This window comes from Capra hircus, chromosome 23 (assembly GCF_001704415.2).
Source record: "Capra hircus breed San Clemente chromosome 23, ASM170441v1, whole genome shotgun sequence".
Taxonomy (NCBI): Eukaryota; Metazoa; Chordata; class Mammalia; order Artiodactyla; family Bovidae; genus Capra; species Capra hircus.
The window spans coordinates 44,518,899-44,534,511 of NC_030830.1; the positions used below are offsets into that span (position 1 = coordinate 44,518,899).

The 15,613-nt window shown below is 37.1% G+C and overlaps 1 protein-coding gene across 2 annotated transcripts in view; it reads right to left on the reverse strand.

The window, feature by feature from the left end:
• Positions 1-15,613, reverse strand: part of COL21A1 (collagen type XXI alpha 1 chain) — a 254,450-nt gene that overhangs the window by 133,973 nt on the left and 104,864 nt on the right. The window contains exons 4-9 of one of the 2 annotated variants that reach the window (XM_018039271.1): positions 11,458-11,626; positions 8,966-9,182; positions 5,961-6,134; positions 4,812-4,889; positions 2,363-2,371; positions 1,988-2,071 (exon numbers count right to left, since the gene is read on the reverse strand). In XM_018039271.1, the coding sequence (XP_017894760.1) occupies positions 1,988-2,071; positions 2,363-2,371; positions 4,812-4,889; positions 5,961-6,134; positions 8,966-9,182; positions 11,458-11,626 (731 nt within the window). Of the gene's footprint in view, positions 1-1,987; positions 2,072-2,362; positions 2,372-4,811; positions 4,890-5,960; positions 6,135-8,965; positions 9,183-11,457; positions 11,627-15,613 lie in introns of those variants that run through there. The other variant, XM_018039272.1, reaches the window with a different exon arrangement.

Consider the following 15,613-nt stretch of genomic DNA (forward strand, 5'->3'; position numbering starts at 1 on the left):
GATGATGACTAAGAAGAGAGAATGAAAATGAGGAACACATGAAACTTGAAAATACTGAAAATCAGAGGCTTTAACAGATAAGACAAAGCGTGTGCTAAAAGTTTGCTGTAAGAACATACGTACATAAAAATTGGTATCACTTCAAGATGCCTAATGGACCATTGATGAAGATCAGGATACATCAGGAGGCCCTGGGTGCCTGCCCCCAGAGTGGATGCCCCTTAGAGGCTCTGGGGGCAACCTGAGCAGGCAGAAGGTCCTCTGGGCTTAGAGAGGTCAATGTCATGGAACTCTGATTTCCACATGGAAAATCAAATCATCTCTTGCACATCAAATCATTTCAATGTAAAATATTCCAAGTTAAATAAAGTTGTTTAAATATATTTCAAAAGATAGTCTGTTGGTAGGTAGGTCATACCATGCTGCCTTGCAAGGTAAATTGTTTGAGAAGCGTATTGCAGGTATTTTTCCTTTGTGTCAAAATATCCTAAATAACATGGCTACTTTATCAGAAGAACATGTGAATTAATCTTCCTAAATGCAATCAAAAAATTGTTCACAATAACATATTATAAAGGGCTGAAGTCAAATTCCAAGCCAAACAGGTTTATTTTAAATTTATCCTTTTATTTCTTAAATTGTGTTTCTTTCTTAATTTCTAGCTAGGTTTGAAGTGGGTCATACACTATCACCTGAAAATGGATGGGGAAACATACACAAAAGACCAGTATTCAATTTTCTCAGATCTCCAAACTAAAATCTGAAATTTTTTAGTTGTGATGATTAAAATTTATCAGAAAATTCCATCTAAATGAATATTATAATTCATATTTAGCAAAATTTATTATGGTCACTTCAGGTAATAAATGATTAATACTCAAAACATTCTCTCTAGCTAAGAAGTCATTTTTATCTAGATGATATTTTTAAATAATATTAAGTAAACAAGATTTGGTTTTCCTTGGTAGCTCAGTTAGTAAAGAATTTGCCTGCAATGCAGGAGACCCCAGTTCAATTCCTGGGTCAGGAGGATGCCTTGGAGAAGGGATAGAATACCCACTCCAGTATTCTTGCCTGTAGAATCCCATGGACAGAGGAGCCTAGCGGGCTATAGTCCATGTTGTCACAAAGAGTCGGACACGACTGAGCAACTAAGCACAGCACAGCAGCACAAACAAGATTTATCTATAGTGGACAAACCACTTAACATCTCAGTGTCTTAGGCTAAGTCTAAGTGATGCCACAATCAGTATCAACTTACTTAAAAAATTCAGTCATTCATATTTAATAGATAGAAACAGATTCAAAATATTATGTAATCATACTTCCAATCATATACAAATGTGTACACAAATGGATATGTTTACACAAATATACACAAAAAATACATATGCACACAAATATATACAGATACACATGCAAATAAATATGTAAATGCAACTGAGACATATGCATGTATGAAAATGACTAAAAGAATATACTTTCTAAAAATAATTATTGCATGATAAGTAAAAAATAAATGAGTACATATGCACCCCTTTGACTCTCTTTCTAGACTTGGACGTCAAACACAACACTCAAACCAATTTTCAAGTTTTTATTTCATTTTTCTATCTGAAAATCATCTTGACAGGTTAGACATTTAGACATTTAAGACCTTAGAACATATCTTTCTTCATTTTTCACCTGATTGTACGGAAGTATCATTCTTGGGATACAGTAGCAGCATTAAGGGGAAAAAACAAACAGACAAGCAAGCAAACAAAATAATATTCTCCCCCACTTTATTGTGGTATCAATTTAAAGTTCAAAGGCAATTACAGATTAGGATACACTTTTTTAAAAAATCACTAAAACTCACCATTTAAACTCTTCTAAGATATTAGGCAGAATATTCAAAACAGGCTCAGTGGTGATTAGGAATTTTGTGCTTGCTCAGCTTTAGTTTTTCTGTTTTAACAAAAAAAGCAAGCTAGGTGTTACTCACTTTGGGCCCTTGTAGTCCTGGTTTTCCTGGAGGACAAATACAGGGAGCTGCGGTTGAACCTACATCACTGGGACCGTTGAAGCACTAGAAGACAGAAAAGGAAACATACTACACGGCAAGATGCATACATACATGTGTACACACGTATGTCCGTGTGTGTGAAATGGTGAAGACAACTTACATTTACTTTCCAATGATATCTAGCCCAACCCAGTAAGAAATTCAGCATCACACAAACAAGCTATGAATACTAGATACACTCAAACCACATAAATGGATTCTATTTCTGTAACATACTTACAATTGATGGAAGGAAGCTAAACAGTCCCACCACGCAAATATTACCATAAGGAGAATAATAGTATCCAGGCCTACCTCACCATTCTGAAAGAAAAACAACAACAAACATGTTTTTAAGACATGTTTTGAATGAAATTTCTAAATTATCTTTCTAATTTACAGATATTTCTTTGTCTAGAGTAGAAATAAATGAAGTATCAAAACCAGCAAGAGCTAAAACATTTGATAGCAAATATCCTAGACTTCACTTTCATGCATTGGAGAAGGAAATGGCAGTGTTCTTGCCTGGAGAATCCCAGGAACGGCAGAGCCTGGTGGGCTGCCGTCTATGGGGTCGCACAGAGTCGGACACGACTGAAGCGACTTAGCAGCAGCAGCAGCAGCAGCATCCTAAAACATTACCTATTTGTTAAGGCAATGGCACCCTACTCTAGTACTCTTGCCTGGAAAATCCCAAGGACAGAGGAGCTTGGTGGGCTGCAGTCCATGGGGTGGCAAAGAGTAGGACACGACTGAGCGACTTCAATTTCACTTTTCACTTTCATGCACTGGAGAAGGAAATGGCAACTCACTCCAGTGTTCTTGCCTGGAGAATCCCAGGGATGGGGGAGCCTGGTGGGCTGCCGTCTATGGGGTTGCACAGAGTCGGATACGACTGAAGCGACTTAGCAGCAGTAGCACATTTATAATAGGGTGAAGGAAGGAAATTAGCAACGATGAGAGTGTGCTTGGTAAAACAGCCTCGCAGGAATAAAATTACCTCAAGGTGGGGCTTTTATGCTCTCTTGAACTTTCTGGAAATCACTTAGTGAAATGAAAGTCATTCAGTTGTGTCCTATTCTTTGCAATTCCATGGACTGTCATACATCAGGCTCTTCTGTCCATGGAATTCTCCAGAGAGACATAAGAGACTCGGATTCAGTCCCTGGGTCAGAGAGATCCCCCAGAGGAGGGCAAGGCAACCCATTCCAGGATTCTTGCCTGGAGAGTCCCATGGACAGAGGAGCCTAGCAGGCTACAGTCCACAGCATTGCAAAGAGTTGGACACAACTGAAGTGACTTAGCACCCTGGAAATCACGTGAGAAGCAGAGAAAAAGACAAAACACATCTAAGGAAGTCACAAACTACATGCATTCAATTTTATGCAATTTACTTTAGGAAAGCTTCCTGCTAAACAATCTATTTCTTACTGAATAATGCATGATTTTAAATGGGTTAGTAGTCTTTCCAAACAATAACAAATTCAATCAGAAAACGAGAAGATGGGAATAAAGATGAAAAAGGGTATAAACAAACCTGAAGAAGTCACATATGAGAGTGAGGAAGGAGCCATTAAAACACAGAAGGTGGATATGAGAACTCAGAAACTACAGTCTCAAGCTATGCTTCTCTTACGGGAGGCAGGGGGTGGAGTGGCCATGGTCATGGCAAATGTCAGTGGAGAAATACAATAAATCAAGTATGCACAACGACTCTCAAAATGAAACAACTGTTTAATGCTTTTAGGAGAAATTTATATTCCAGGTTATAAGCAGCTAAAATAAACATCATAGTGTTTAAACGAAAGAAATTTATATTCCAAGTTATAAGTATATATAAAACAAAAGTTACAATGTTTCAACAATTAAAGTAGAAAACTCAGAAGAAATCATTTCTAGACGTTTCCATTGTTGATTTTTATTATAGACCCCTTAAAAGCACTGCTCTGCGCTTTCAAATTTTCAAAAGATGTGAATCCATAAGTTACTCACTTTAATAGGGAAAAGGAAGATGATGACAACAAGACTATAACAAGGAAAAGAACCATGTAGGGCTCAAATGTCACTGAGAATTCACACTGTCAAAAAGTTTTACATTCTACCATATCTGCATTACCAACAATATACCATTTTTTGCCCAGAGAAAAATCAATTTCACACACTCACACATGCGTACGATCAGACTCTAACATTTTAGTTTATAATCTTTTTCTTCCTAATGCATTAAAATCTCTAAAGGAATAGAAAGTTACTTATATCCGAGAAGTATAACAAAATCTTACCTAACAACAATAAGAAGAAAAGTTTATATTTATTATGGTTTGAGAAAACGTGCTAATGGACAGGAAAATGAATCATTTTCTACTCTTCAGAATCATGCCACATAAAGTATTTCACTCACACAATCAATGAAGTTTAGAAACGTGTTTTACTCACTGGACTTTCAGACAATGAATTCTATGTTTTTCTAGAGCAGGTCCAACCCTGCTTCATTCAAGAACTGGAACAACAACGACCCCCAAGGTGATGAAAAAACATTCCCTGTGCTCTTCCATTTACACTTGTACATTAATACATAATAACATAATTTCAATTGTGAACCTCAAAATATGTTTTAATCAATATCATTTTACTTGCACTAAAAATGAAGAAACAGATTAACTCTGTAAGTTAAATTCAAGCTCACATGCTATCTGCATTCTATTTATTGCTTTGAAAGTACTGAAGCAACACCTGGTGGAAAAAAATGATCCATCCTACTCACAAATCCAGGTATTTCACACGCTGTCTCCCGGTTGTTCTGCTCTGGGTCACAGTAGATTCGTAGCTTTTGGACATCAAACTGGAAACAACAAAACCAGCCAAGTTAAAGTTGAGGCCCAAACAAATTGCTTTATAAAAAGCAACTCAGATGCACAGAAGCAGTCACTGTAGTCAGCAATAATGTGACACAGATCAAAGCACTTATCTTTGATAACAATAAAATACAATAAATAATAAAAAGACAAAATTTGAATTCTTGACATATAGCATAAAGGTGTGATGCAATGTAACTTCCAAGGAAAACTTTCCTAGCACCAAACACAAATCTCTGGTTTCCTTGGGAAACCCAGTGGTACTTATGTAGTATCCTTGTATTAAGAGCTCCTCTAGAAGGCATTTCCTGGGCCACTGAAAAGCTTCCCCAGGCTTTCTGTGTTCACCCTATATCTCTCCACGTTCCTGATCACACAGAGGAGGCTCAAGAAACCGTCTTTGGTTTCCAAGATTTAGTTGTTGGCACAGAGAGCTGTGTGATGAGTAAACCCAGCACCTATTACTATTTAAATATTTACTACAATTTGACATTAATACACAGAGACCATAATCACACATCTGAATATGACACCATCTTCTCTTAATAGAAACAGGGTGAGAAAAACATACCTTTTCAAATAACAGATTTTTCAAGACATGGCTTGAAATATACACCTCTCAAACCATAATAGATATGCTAGTTTAAAAGAATACCAAAACAGTCACAGTTTTGCTTATGAAAATCCTGACACACATTAATCTAATTTTATCCTCACAGCTGCAAAGAAACTTTTATAACTGCCACTCACAATTTTACTCATTTTGTCTTTTCCAAATTCATGATATAATCGATGCTTCTCCTGAGAAATATGAAATTAATGTTTCATAAAACATAGAATTCTACCATGCGCACAGGAGAACATATTTCTAAGAATTATTTTATCAAGTCTGATTTTTCATTTTCATACATACACACAAACATACAATTTCACTAATGAACTGACCACTTTTTGATTAAGTCCCTTAAAGGAATTAAGTTAAATACAATTATATGCGATAAATACTATCACTAAAGCTCCATTTTATAGGATGCAGAAAGCAAATCATTTTTACTCACCTGAACAGTTTCTTCTTTCCCAGAATATTTTCCAATTTGGGTTTGCCCACTGATGAAAATCCCTAACACTGGATGTAATGGCTTGTTTTCAATTTGTTGATCATCAATATACAGAGTTACATCTTGTTCTGTTACTAAGAGACGAATCTGATGCCACCCTTCATCAAATAATGTCTATAGGAAGAGAATACAGGAGATTCATAAAGAGAATTCCTAACAATCTTGTATTTTCTTTGTCTCTATTCTTTAGTCATCAACCATAAATCCATACAACACAGATTGGCTGTATCATATTCTAACTCATCCTGACCCGAGCTGGGTCCCAAAGGCCAACACCCACCAATCACTTTATTAATCCCTACATGAGTTTCCATCGCACATTCCAAAGTAGCTGGACCAAAGTATTTGTGGAAAAAACTCCCTCAAGGTCACAGATAAGTTCCTAAAGTCCAATTCAAGTGGCTTCTTTTATCTTCTCATCCTACGTACTTCATGGCATCTGTGTATCATGTAACTAGTCCGTCCACTTTGACAGTCTCCCCCAAATCTTCTTCTCCTGATCTCCACGAAATGATATTAATAATATCCTCAGTTTTTAAACCACAGCAAGCACCCTTACCTTCTTCTCCTTACCTCAGTTGCCATAACAGGTAGATGCAAAATTCCAGCAAGGATGTGTTTAAGGCACAACTCAGATTCACTTCTCCATTGCCCTTCTCATTGTCATAATTTAGGCTCACAGGTATCTTGCTTTGTTTGAATAATTTTTAAACCCATCTCAATCCCTGTCCCTTCCCTCTCCAAGCCAACCTTCTTCCCTCTACTAGAATTAATCTCATGCCCCCATCTTAATAATTTCTGTATTCCTAGGACAAAGCCCAATTCCAGGGAAGAATCAAAGGTATTCTTTATGAAAGAAGGAAAAGGAGCAGAAGAGAGAGCTGCTTAGATCCTGACAGGACAGTGATCAAGACTTTTTGATGGAATTCCATCACTGACTGAACAAAATGCAAAACCGTGTGTACAGTTCCCAGGTCCGTGTTTACATATAAGGTACAAGTTTGAACTTATACCTGGCTCGCTTTTTGTGTGCATGAGTATCTTATACTCGAAACACAGGGGATGCTACATTCTATGCTCTAAATGAAAACCCTGAGCTTTACTACACATGACTCCTTAGAAATAAACCAAGATTTCCGTGTCCTGTCTCTCCATCAAAATCCTATACATCTTGCAAAGCCCATTCCAGAAGCCAACTCATTTATGAAGACTTTCCCACATTTTGTATTGGAATCCACTTTTTCTTCCACATTCCACATTTTGCACTTCTATGTGATACCAGAAGCACTGAATATTACATTATAAATAAGTTCGTTTAGGTGAGAAACATGACATATTCATTTGTCACTACTTATAGAAACCAGCACATCATCTTTAATGAAAATGGCAGACGTTTTAAGTTTATTCTTCTCACCAAATGAAGAAATTGCTAAACTGCATAGTTCCATGTACAGCCTTTTATATTTCCTAAATTATATAACATACTATTAGACACAATCCACTCCAGTACTATTGCCTGGAAAATCCCATGGACAGAGGAGCCTGGTAGGCTACAGTCCATGGGGTCACAAAGAGTCGGACATGACTGAGCGACTTCACTTTCACTTTCAGACTGTTCTAATAATAATCAAAATGTAATTGCTTTTATCATGATATCTGTATTCTGAACACATTTGACTTGGAAAATACATTTTTACTTTTAGTTTATGTATTTTATTAAATATATGTTTATTTGGGGGATATAAACTGTCCCCCTAATAAATGCAAATTCTATATCATTATCTACCTGTATTTAATGTTCTGACAAATATGACTTTACTTCAATACCCTGTAGGACATAGCAGTATAAAGCAGACCAACATGGACTTTGAAACTGACCAGACCTAAATTAAATTCCTGATGTCACAACTTAACTAGCCATGCTAGTTAAGAGAGAACTTAATAAAAAAAAAAAAAGAGAGAGAGAGAGAGAGAATTTAATATACTTGAACATTTTTTTTTCTGTAAAAGGAGAGCAATAGCTCCTTCCTTGGGTGGTTATTATAATTAAATATTCCTGGCACTTAGAAACAAGTACTGAAAATATAATTTTCCCTACCTCATAATCTCACACGAATTAAGACATATTTTCACTAAAATTGAGTTGCCATATGATCCACTCCTGGTTATATATCCAGACAATATACTATACTTCAGACAAAACTATACTTCAAAAAGATACATGCATCCCTATGTTCATAGAAGCACTATTTACAATAGCCAAGACATAGAAACAACTTAAATGTCCATCAACAGATGAATGCACAAAGATGTTATATACATTTATGTATGTTTTATATATATAAAAAGAATGAAGTAATGTCATCTGCAGCAACATGGGTTACATTATCATACTAACTGAAGCAAGCCAGAAAGAGAAAGACAAACACAGTGTGATATCACTGATATCTGGAATCTAAAATAGGACACAGACGAACTGATTTAAGAAACAGAAACAGACTCACAGACATAGAGGACAAAACTATCGCTAGCAAGAAGGAAGGGGTGGGGGGTGGATTATGAGTCTGGGATTAGTAGCTGCAGACTGTTACATATGCAATGGACAAATGACAAGGTCCTTTCCACTGTACAGCAGAGAGTGTTATATTTAATATCCTGTGAGAAACCATAATGGACAAGAATATGAAAACGAATAACATATATGTATAAATGAATCATTCTGCTGTATACCAGAAATTAATACAACACTGTAAATCAACTATACTCCAATAATTAAAAAAAAAAATACTAATTGTCTTCCTTTGCTGCTTTTATTCAGTAAGCAAAATTATATTAGGAAATCAATATCTTTTCAGTCATGTTAAATTATGGCTCTCCTCTCCCAAAACACATCAACTTGATGCTAATTCCCCATGAATAACACAGTCATACCTAGGCATCTTTACCTTAACTCGAGGGTCAGCAAAGGTGACCACTTGTGAGCCATTAATGATGCTGGTTGTTGTAAATAATAATGTTTTATCCACTCCATTTAAGGTAACTGCTATTTGTGGCCTTCCATCAATGGTTAAAATTCTCCATAAATCCCACAGTTTCTTGACCTTAAATCTCTGAGTGGAGACAAATACGTATGATGGAGGAAGACCTTCTGGGAAAACATTACTGGAAAAAAAAGACTGTGTATAAGCTTAAAGAATTCTCAACACGTCTACAGATTTATCAAGAAAAAACTATATCAACATACAACATTATGGGGGGATGTGAGAGAGGTTCAAAAGGGAGGGGATATCTGTATACATATAGCTGATTCACTTTACTGTACAGCAGAAACTAGCACATTGTAAAGCAACTATGCTTCCCTGGTGATTCAGACGGTAAAGTATCTGCCTGAAGTGAGGTAGACCCGGATTCAATCCCTGGGTAGGGAAGATGCCCTGGAGAAATAAATGGCAATCCACCCCAGTATGCTGTGTGTGTGTGTGTGTGTGTGTGTGTGTTTTACTTTATTTTACTTTACAATACTGTATTGGTTTTGCCATACATTGACATGAATCCACCACGGGTGTATACAAGCTCCCAATCCTGAATCCCCCTCCCACCTCCCACCCCATATCATCACTCTGGATAATCCCCATGCACCAGCCCCAAGCATCCTGTATCCTGTATCGAACATAGACTGGCACTTCGTTTCTTACATGATAGTATACATGTTTCAATGCCATTCTCCCAACTCATCCCACCCTCTTCCTCTCCCTCAGAGTCCAAAAGTCCGTTCTATACATCTGTGTCTCTTTTGCTGTCTCGCATACAGGGTCATCATTACCATCTTTCTAAATTCCATATATATGTGTTAGTATACTGTATTGGTGTTTTTCTTTCTGGCTTACTTCATTCTGTATAATCAGCTCCAGTTTCATCCATCTCATTAGAACTGACTCAAATGTATTCTTTTTAATGGCTGAGTAATACTCCATTGTGTATATGTACCACAGCTTTCTTATCCATTCATCTGCTGATGGACATCTAGGTTGTTTCCATGTCCTGGCTATTATAAACAGTGCTGCGATGAACATTGGGGTACACATGTCTCTTTCAGTTCTGGTTTCCTTGGTGTGTATGCCCAGCAGTGGGATTGCTGGGTCAAAAGGCAGCTCTATTTGCAATTTTTTAAGCAATCTCCACACTGTTTTCCATAGTGGCTGTACTAGTTTGCATTCCCACCAACAGTGTAAAAGGGTTCCCTTTTCTCCGCACACTCTCCAGCATTTATGGCTTGTAGACTTTTGGATCACAGCCATTCTGACTGGTGTGAAATGGTACCTCATTGTGGTCTTGATTTGAATTTTTCTGATAATGAGTGATGTTGAGCATATTTTCATGTGTTTGTTAGCCATCCGTATGTCTTCCTTGGAGAAATGCCTATTTAGTTCTTTGGCCCATTTTTGATTGTGTTGTTTATTTTTCTGGAGTTGAGCTGCATAAGTTGCTTGTATATTTTTGAGATTAGTTGTTTGTCAGTTGCTTCATTTGGTATTATTTTCTCCCATTCTGAAGGCTGTCTTTTCACCTTACTTATAGTTTCCTTTGTTGTGCAGAAGCTTTTAATTTTAATTAGATCCCATTTGTTTATTTTTGCTTTTATTTCCAGTATTCTGGGAGGTGGGTCATAGAGGATCCTGCTGTGATTTATGTCACAGAGTGTTTTGCTTATGTTCTCCTCTAGGAGTTTTATAGTTTCTGGTCTTACATTTAGATCTTTAATCCATTTTGAGTTTATTTTTGTGTGTGGTGTTAGAAAGTGATCTAGTTTCATTCTTTTACAAGTGGTTGACCAGTTTTCCCAGCACCACTTGGTAAAGAGATTGTCTTTACTCCATTGTATATTCTTGCCTCCTTTGTCGAAGATAAGGTGTCCATAGGTGTGTGGATTTATCTCTGGGCCTAAAAAAACTAAAGACCTATATATCGAAAACTATAAAACACTGATGAAAGAAATCAAAGAGGACACTAGTAGATGGAGAAATATACCATGTTCATGGATTGGAAGAATCAATATAGTGAAAATGAGTATACTACCCAAAGCAATCTACAGATTCAATGCAATCCCTATCAAGCTTCCAGCGGCATTTTTCAAGAACTAGAAAAAATAATTTCAAGATTTTTATGGAAATACAAAAAACCTCGAATAGCCAAAGCAATCTTGAGAAAGAAGAATGGAACTGGAGGAATCAACTTGCCTGACTTCAGGCTCTACTACAAAGCCACAGTCATTAAGACAGTATGGTACTGGCACCCCAGTATTCTTACCTGAAGAATACCATGGACAGAGGAGACTGGTGGGCTAAAGTTCACAGGGTCACAAAGAATTGGACATAACTGAGTAACTAACACACACAAAAATAATAAAATAAAATAGAAAAATACATATAACATTTACCTTGTGAATTCTGATAAATCAACTTTTGATGTTATTTCATATCCTTTAATCTTTGTTGGTGAAAGCTGAATTCTCTTCTTAGCCTTTTTCTTTATACCCAAGCCTAAAAGAATATCAAACCCCTTCTCATCACGTGCTGCCACAGGAATTCGTGTTGGACAGACAGATTCTATGAAGGAAAAGGCGTAAAAGTTGATTAATCATGGGTTACTTCAACAAAAAAGAAAATTAAGGGAGGAATAAAGAACATAGTATTCTAAAATCTCTATATGCATGCAAATGTATGTAAATGTATTTCTTAGAAAACGTTTTTGTTTTCAGGGTGTTTTTGTTACTTGACAATGGAGTCTTAATTGTCTTCTTTCTCCCTAAAATGGGATGAAATATAAGATGAATATTTGTTTATGAACTGTTTTAAGGGCAACACTGTGCTGAAGTTTACACTTCACTGTTTTAACTAAGAGGCAACGAAACACCTGGCCTGTGGTAAAGGCGGGCTGGAGCAGGATTTCTGCTTCTCATCCAGGATTGTCCAGGAGTCACACACCCTTGGATACTGCTCTTGAACTTCTTGGATCCGGGAGAAGAACTCTGCTTGCTTGCTTGCTTGCTTGCTTTCCCAGCATTTGAGAGGTAAGAAAAAACATGTGTGTTGCTCCTTATACTCTTTCCAGTTCTAGCAGTTTATAATCTTACAGTTCAAATGTCGTTGGATCTCTCACTCTGGAAAAAACTTAACTGTGGGTCTTTTCTGTTCATGGAAATTCTTCAAATGGGCCTATTATCTCATCTATGATTAATCAGATTATACATTCTATTAATCACATTCATAAATGAATAAGAATTTTTCCTTAAGAAGAGTCATTAAGGTTTGCATTATACAGTCATGTATATAAATTATAAAAATGTGATGTGCTTTTCAATTATCTAGGAAACTAGTGTCTCAAATTATGTGGAAAACTCTGTACAGTTGAAATGCTATTAAGCTGTTATACTGTAGGAATGTTGCAATATTTTCAGATTCTTCCAAGGCCATCATATAATATACACACTAAGCCTGACTGCTTATATTTTATAGAGCAGCTAACAGAATATAAATAGAAGAACCTCCGCAAAATGTGCTTTAAGATAAGCATTCTCCTGAAAAACATTAAAGAGAGGGAACAGTATCATATTTATCCTATAATAAAAAGTAATGAGATGGATTTTATTAGGTCAATAATACTGTCATAACATTTAGCACAAAATACTGAAATTAATTAAAGCTTTGTTATAGATAAAATTAGATGTATTCCTGAAAAGATACGGATATTTGCATCTCCAGGTCTGAGGATGCTGAGTTGTTTTTAGCTTGCTTGTTTGTTTCTTATTTTGTTTTTGCTTTGTTTGGCTGCAGTTGTCTGTTTATTGTTTTGGCCACACAGCACAGCATGCGAGATCTTAGTTCCTGACCAGGGATCAAACTTATGCTCTGTGTAGCAGAAGCTTGGTGTCTTAATGACTAGACAGCCAGGGAAGTTCTGGGTTTTTGCTATTTTAATAGCTTTATTGAGGTAAATTGATATATAATAAATCAAACATAAAGTTTACAATCTAATAAGTTTTGACACATGTATATACCTGTGAAACCAACTCCCCTGACAAAGCAATGAACATGTGCATCAGCCTCAAAAGTTTCCTTACATTCCCTGCAATCTGTTCCTGATACCATTCACGATCCCAATCCCATCCGCATTCTCAGGCACCACTGATATGTCTTCTGTCACTACAAATAAGTTTGAATTTCACATAATTCTATAGCAATGGAAGCGTATTGTAAGTCCTCTTTCTTGTCTGGCTTCTTTCATGCAGTGTGATTATTTTAGATCTACTCTGGCTATTGTTTCAGTAGTTCATTCTTTTTGGATGCTTATTAGTGTCCATTGTATGGATATATCACAATTATCTACACACTTGCTGATGGACATTTGTATCATTAATATTGGAAATACTGGAAATAAAATTAAGTTTTCATATAAATAGAATTAGATGTATCCCTGGGAAGGGAAGGGTATTTTCCTCTTGGATCAGAGGTTGCTGAGTTTTGAAGGACCTAATCTATCACATCCTTCTTCCTCTAGGAAGCTTAGCACCAACTGATAAGAAGATACAGAGACTGTGTAAGCAGAAGGTGCTCATTAGGGATGTGAACCACTGAGGCTGATGAGACAGTGAACTCTAATTAACCACCCCTGCCTGGCAGCCCAGCAGGACTGGTTCATTCCCCACCACCCGAGAAACAGAACTTGCCTCTAAGCTCACATAGGATCCACAGAGAAAATGGAGCTCCAGCTTCACAGACTTGTCCATCCAAAAAGAAAAAGCTAAAGGGACTTTGCCAACATGACCATCTACTTATCTCAGATGCCCTTATCTGAAGACGCATTTCTCCTCAGTGGTAAGGAGTGAAAGAAAATGGAGAAAGTCAATCTACATACTCACTGCAGCATTGCTTTTAATTTGAAAGAATGAGAACTCCCCAAAAAACTTTGCCTGCACCTAGACAAAAGCCAGCTTAAATGAACTTTGAGCAGAGAAGTGACAAATTAGACTTCACTATTAAACCAACTTTACATTTCAAAATAACCCATGTTCTGACAAATATTAATCTTTTACTACGTTACTTAATTAGTCTTTTCATCTCTACTTAAAATTGAAATTTCTTATCATTTAAAAATTCATTTTAATGTAAAATCAAGACAACTTATTAAAAGAAGAGCTAGTCTAGCTGAATCTCCTCCACATGAAAACACAAGAAGCAGGGAATAAATGTGGTAATAATGCTGTATTCAGTCCAGTTCAGTTCAGTCACTCAGTCGTGTCTGACTCTTTGTGACCCCATGAATTGCAGTACGCCAGGCCTCCCTGTCCATCACCAACTCCCAGAGTTCACTCAGACCCACATCCATCAAGTCGGTGATGCCATCCAACCATCTCATCCTCTATCGTCCCCTTCTCCTCCTGCCCCCAATCCCTCCCAGCATCAGAGTCTTTCCAATGAGTCAACTCTTTGCATGAGGTGGCCAAAGTACTGGAGTTTCAGCTTTAGCATCAGTCCTTCCAATGAACACCCAGGACTGATCTCCTTTAGAATGGACTGATTGGATCTCCTTGCAGTCCAAGGGACTCTCAAGAGTCTTCTCCAACACCACAGTTCAAAACCATCAATTCTTCAGCACTCAGCTTTCTTTACAGTCCAACTCTCACATCCATACATGACCACAGGAAAAACCATAGCCTTGACTAGACAGACCTTAGCCGGAAAAGTAATGTCTCTGCTTTTGAATATGCTATCTAGGTTGGTCATAACTTTGCTTCTAAAGAGTAAGCATCTTTTAATTTCATGGCTGCAATCACCATCTGCAGTGATTTTGGAGCCCCCCCAAAAAAAGTCTGACACTGTTTCCACTGTTTCCCCTTCTATTTCCCATGAAGTGATGGGACCAGATGCCATGATCTTCGTTTTCTGAATGTTGAGCTTTAAGCCAACTTTTTCACTCTCCTCTTTCACTTTCATCAAGAAGCTTTTAATTCCTCTTCACTTTCTGCCGTAAGGGTGGTGTCATCTGCATATCTGAGGTTATTGATATTTCAGCAATCTTGATTCCAGCTTGTGCTTCTTCCAGCCCAACATTTCTCATGATGTACTCTGCATAGAAGTTAAATAAGCAGGGTGACAATATACAGCCTTGATGTACTCCTTTTCCTATTTGGAACCAGTGTGTTGTTCCATGTCCAGTTCTAACTGTTGCTTCCTGACCTGCATATAGGTTTCTCAAGAGGCAGGTCAGGTGGTCTGGTATTCCCATCTCTTTCAGAATTGTCCACAGTATATTGTGATCCACACAGTCAAAGTCTTTGGCATAGTCAATAAAGCAGAAATAGATGTTTTTCTGGAACTCTCCTGCTTTTTTGATGATCCAGCAAATGTTGACAATTTGATCTCCGGTTCCTCTGCCTTTTATAAAACTAGCTTGAACATCTGGAAGTTCACGGTTCACATATTGCTGAAGCCTGGCTTGGGGAACTTAGAGCATTACTTTAGGCTGTATTATATAACTGAACTCATAAATCAATAAATTAAATTCTTCCTGCCATTATGACGCAAGATTTGTTC